The sequence below is a fragment of the Pseudochaenichthys georgianus genome, chromosome 17 (assembly GCF_902827115.2).
Source record: "Pseudochaenichthys georgianus chromosome 17, fPseGeo1.2, whole genome shotgun sequence".
In the NCBI taxonomy this organism is placed as follows: Eukaryota; Metazoa; Chordata; class Actinopteri; order Perciformes; family Channichthyidae; genus Pseudochaenichthys; species Pseudochaenichthys georgianus.
Window position 1 is genome coordinate 41,432,523 of NC_047519.1, and position 5,000 is coordinate 41,437,522.

At 43.7% G+C, this 5,000-nt stretch overlaps 1 protein-coding gene across 1 annotated transcript in view; it reads left to right on the forward strand.

Moving 5' to 3' along the window:
• The window catches only part of LOC117462649 (disco-interacting protein 2 homolog C-like), a 177,446-nt gene that overhangs the window by 148,747 nt on the left and 23,699 nt on the right, over nucleotides 1–5,000 (forward strand). Inside the window, exons 9-10 of the mRNA XM_034104914.1 lie at nucleotides 2–148; nucleotides 459–568. Coding sequence (XP_033960805.1) covers nucleotides 2–148; nucleotides 459–568 — 257 coding nt within the window. The remainder of the gene's footprint in view (nucleotide 1; nucleotides 149–458; nucleotides 569–5,000) is intronic.

Consider the following 5,000-nt stretch of genomic DNA (forward strand, 5'->3'; position numbering starts at 1 on the left):
AACACTCTGCCTAAAACTCCTCTGGGGGGCATCCACCTGTCAGAGACCAAGCAGCTGTTCCTGGAGGGGGCGCTGCACCCCTGCAACGTGCTCATGTGCCCCCACACCTGCGTCACCAACCTGCCCAAACCCCGCCAGAAACAACCAGGTACGCACACACACACACACACACACACACACACACACACACACACACACACACACACACACACACACACACACACACACACACACACACACACACACACACACACACACACACACACACACACACACACACACACACACACACACACACACAAAGTAATGATGTCCCAATAAAGTCAATTTATTTGATTTAATTGGAACCTGGGAAAAACAGGTCTAAACTCACAGTTTGTGTTAATCCTCCTCCTCCTCCTCCTCCTCCTCCTCCTCCTCCTCCTCCTCCTCCTCCTCCTCCTCCTCCTCCTCCTCAGAGATTGGCCCTGCCTCAGTGATGGTTGGTAACTTGGTGTCGGGGAAGAGGATCGCTCAGGCCAGCGGTCGAGATTTGGTTCAGATCGAAGACAATGACCAGGCAAGGAAGGTGTGTGTGAGAGGGGGGGGGGGGGGGCTGGTTTTCATCTTCATCATCATCACAACACATACACACATGTACATGTTCATAATGAGACCATTTCGTGTATTTGTTTGGATCAAATCTCATTAATGTCTGCTGTGGTTTTCATTTCATATATCAATAGTTTTAAAGAGTCCTCCCCTGCTGATGTTCAGGTGTATATCAGTATGTAGTGTCTCTACTTTAAAGAGTCCTCCCCTGCTGATGTTCAGGTGTATATCAGTATGTAGTGTCTGTACTTTAAAGAGTCCTCTCCAGCTGATGTTCAGGTGTATATCAGTATGTAGTGTCTGTACTTTAAAGAGTCCTCTCCTGCTGATGTTCAGGTGTATATCAGTATGTAGTGTCTCTACTTTAAAGAGTCCTCTCCTGCTGATGTTCAGGTGTATATCAGTATGTAGTGTCTCTACTTTAAAGAGTCCTCTCCTGCTGATGTTCAGGTGTATATCAGTATGTATTGTCTCTACTTTAAAGAGTCCTCTCCTGCTGATGTTCAGGTGTATATCAGTATGTAGTGTCTCTACTTTAAAGAGTCCTCTCCTGCTGATGTTCAGGTGTATATCAGTATGTAGTGTCTCTACTTTAAAGAGTCCTCTCCTGCTGATGTTCAGGTGTATATCAGTATGTAGTGTCTCTACTTTAAAGAGTCCTCTCCTGCTGATGTTCAGGTGTATATCAGTATGTAGTGTCTCTACTTTAAAGAGTCCTCTCCTGCTGATGTGCAGGTGTATATCAGTATGTAGTGTCTCTACTTTAAAGAGTCCTCTTGTGTCGATGTTCAGGTGATTGGTCAACCTCTACAGGAAAACAGAAAACCCCAAAAAGCATGATAGGGCCTCTTTAAAACCTCATATCACAGCATCATCAATCAGGCAGTTTTTAGTTGTTTGTGTTTCTTTGATTCATCAGTTATTCCTGGACAATTAAGCTCAAACCTCATTTCAAGTTTTCTGTCGGTTCAAATGATTGAGATTCAAGATGCAAAGTGGCCATTTTACTACTTACTCGTTCACTATGATTTGAGATCTATAGCGAAAAGGAAAGTCTAACGGCAGAAGGGGAAGCCTGGCAACGTTGGATGCTTTGACAGCTCTGTTGAAGTCGTATTTGTACCGTTAAAAATGAGTAAGACAGGAGGAGAGAGTCACTGAATAAACAAACAGAAATAGAGGTCATGAAAGCAAGAAGAAGCCGACATGGAGACGGAGAGTAACTGAAGCAGAGAGAGGAGTGACGAAGAGGAACAGGATGAGTGATGAAGAGGAACAGGAGGAGTGTGTTTCTGACAGAACAGATTTCCCTCTCCTCTCTCTTTCTGAATATGTCAGACGGCCGCACACACACACCGTGTAGATTTTAATAAGAAGAGACAAGCTCATAAATAATAACAACCACCAAATTCCACCGCTGTAGCCAGACTCCCAGCATGCACCTGGTTCATTACGCTGTCACCAAACACATGGTGAATCAGAATCAGGTTTATTACCAGCTAAGTTGACACGTGAAGTGATTTCTCTGCCGACCCCCCCTCAAAACACTGGCCGTTTCTCAATCTCGAGGATGCTGGCTTGGTAGTCGCGTACTTCCAAGTCACTTCATTCAGAAAGGAAGCAAGTATGCTTCCAAGCCACGGCTTCGGAAAACGAAGAAGAATGGAACAGGCTAACAAGTGTGCCACTATCTCTAACGGTTTCAACATAAACTGTACCGAAAATAAATACCTCACGATGTCTCTCTAATTATGAACTTGCTTTACTTTCACGGAACAAACTTTTGGTGATAACAAATGTAACAAAGTAACATATTTACCAACACGTGTTCTACGCCACTATACTTACATTTAAATGTGTGCTGCGTCGGTCCAGCCATTCTCCGCAAGAGTTTTTGAAACTGGTCTGTGCGCAAAGCATTGTGGGGATTTTAAGGACGCGAAGTCTACCCATGTGCAGCCTCGAAATTACCCCCAAACCAAGGACGCGGCCTCGGTGGAATTCCAAGTATGCTGGAGATTGGAACAGTCCTTCGGTGGCACTCGATGACGTAGCATCCTTGAAATATTGGCTTGGAAGCCAGTATCCTCGAGATTGAGAAACGGCCACGGTGTTTCGCGGACCAAGTGAATATCAATACCGTCGCTATATGTATTTTACTGTTTTATAAAGAGGATCCGGTTTTATTTTTTACTTTTTTTGGCAGTTAAAGGTGGGGTAGGTAAGTTTGAGAAACCGGCTCGAGATACACTTTTTGTTATATTCCATGGAATGCTCTTAACATCCGATAGAAATGAATATCTGAAGTGCTTTGACAAGAAATCCATAAAAAAATTTCATCTGTGGAAGCCGTGGTACTGTAAAAAGTACAACGGCTAAACGGATTGGATTGCCCCCTGTCTGTCAGCCTGTATCTCGTGCCGTCATAGGGCGTGCCGTCATTGGGCGTGCCCTCATTGGGCGTGCATTGCAGCAGTACTTCAATGACTCGCCAGCAACAGGCGGCCACTTTCACCAGTCTGCTGACGTCATGTTCGTGTGTGTTGGAGGAGGTGCTCTGTAAGGAAGTCTGAAGGAAGGGGCGGATTCTTTTCGGCTGTGTACTTTCAAATGTTAGTGCACTCGAGCCGGTTTCTGAAACTTACCTACCCCACCTTTAAAGGACTTGTTTAACATTTTGGAAACGCCAGTTAGCTTAGCATAGCTTAGCTTAGCGTATGCAATGAGGTCAGCATAGGGTAGTTAGACGATGGGTGAATGAGTCCCAAAAGAAAGCCACGACTCTCAGGAGACAGCTGTTCCTTTCCCGTGTTTAGACCTTACTGTAACGTACATAACTTCTAACACCAGGTTTTTTAGTATAAATAAACTTATTATACACAACAAACATGTAATTGTTTTGCTGTTGCCGTGAGCACAATCTTATCCTGAGTCTTACCAAGTACTTTCCATGCGAAAATAAACATATAACGGACGTTTATTCCTGAAAAGACACGATGCATATAAGAAGCGGAAACTGACACGCAGTCATGTTGTCCTCAAAAGTCGACGTAGATTCACGGCAGGATGCAACAGGATAAGGAAAGATAAAGAGTTTTGTCACCCTAAACTATTTCCCAGGTACTTTACTCAAGTATTGCTATAATTACAGATACAGACGTGGACTGCATCACTTCTGCAGAGCGACCTGTAACTCTTCAGTGTTTAAGTTCAGTTTAATTGACTTGCAGATGAGGCGGTGGGGTTAGCGTTCCTGCAAAATGAGTTTGTTATTATTATTTCAGTTTAATGTATCAGGCAGACGGGACTAGTTTGGTACTTTAAAGGTGACAAGGGGGAAGCTTTATTTACAATAGCATTTGTGATGTGGAGGATTGTGAAGGAGAATGCATGATGTGTTTTCTGAATGTTAGTCCGGGTTAGAGGAGGAACTGTCTGTTGCTGCTTCTCACCAGTTATCGTTGGTTCATCCCTTCATCGTTTGTTTATCCATCGCTGCACGTGACCTGAAAACCAGACCCTCCGTGTGAATGAGCTCCTCGTCTTCTCTACACTTTGTGATTATTGAAATGCTCTCTGTCATCTGAGATAGAGACATGTGATTTATGTGTAACATCTCCTCAGAAACACAGACACAGCTGTGTGTAAAGAAATGGGAACTGTCACTGTGTCCTTCATTGTGTTCCTTGAAGGCCTCGAGATTATTTGAGACAGGGTTTGTGAGACAGGGTTTTAAATAGTAAGATTTCAATGAAAATGCTTTATGTTTTATAACTAAGGAGTTACATACAAGCTGTTTAAAACGCACACGTTACTTAATTCTGCAAGATTTTCTCAGGTTTTTGACTTAACGTTAATGTTGGAGCATATGGAGAAAATGAAAGTTTTCTTGTAGAGTTTATGAAGAGCCTTGATAGGAAGGCTGCAATTAGCATTGCTAAACACTGCGGTACTTTTCCCACAAAGGTTCATGCGAACTTAGTTCATGAGAACTCTTTAGTTCGTGGTTTGCAATCCGCCCAGCCAATCAGAAATATAGCTCTTTTCTCACAAAAGAGCCGCTCGAAAGTCCCTGCTCTCTAGCAGGGACTTTCGAGGGGGTAAAAAGGTTCGCATGAACTAATTTTAGTACCGGCTCTTTTTGGTGTGAACGCGATAAAAGAGTTCTCATGAACTAAGTTCGCATGAACCTTTGTGGGAAATGTACCGCAGTGTGAATGCGCCTAATAGGCACATTCACACCGGAGTACCTTTCCCGTTTAGTTCCGATAGTTCCTGTGATTTTGCGTTCACACCAAAAAGAGAACTTAGTTCCGAGAACTTTTACCCCCATTTGTAGTCCCTGCTGGAGAGGTGGTACTTTCCTGGGGGGAAAAGAGGTTCCAATTTCTGATTGGCTGGGCGAATTG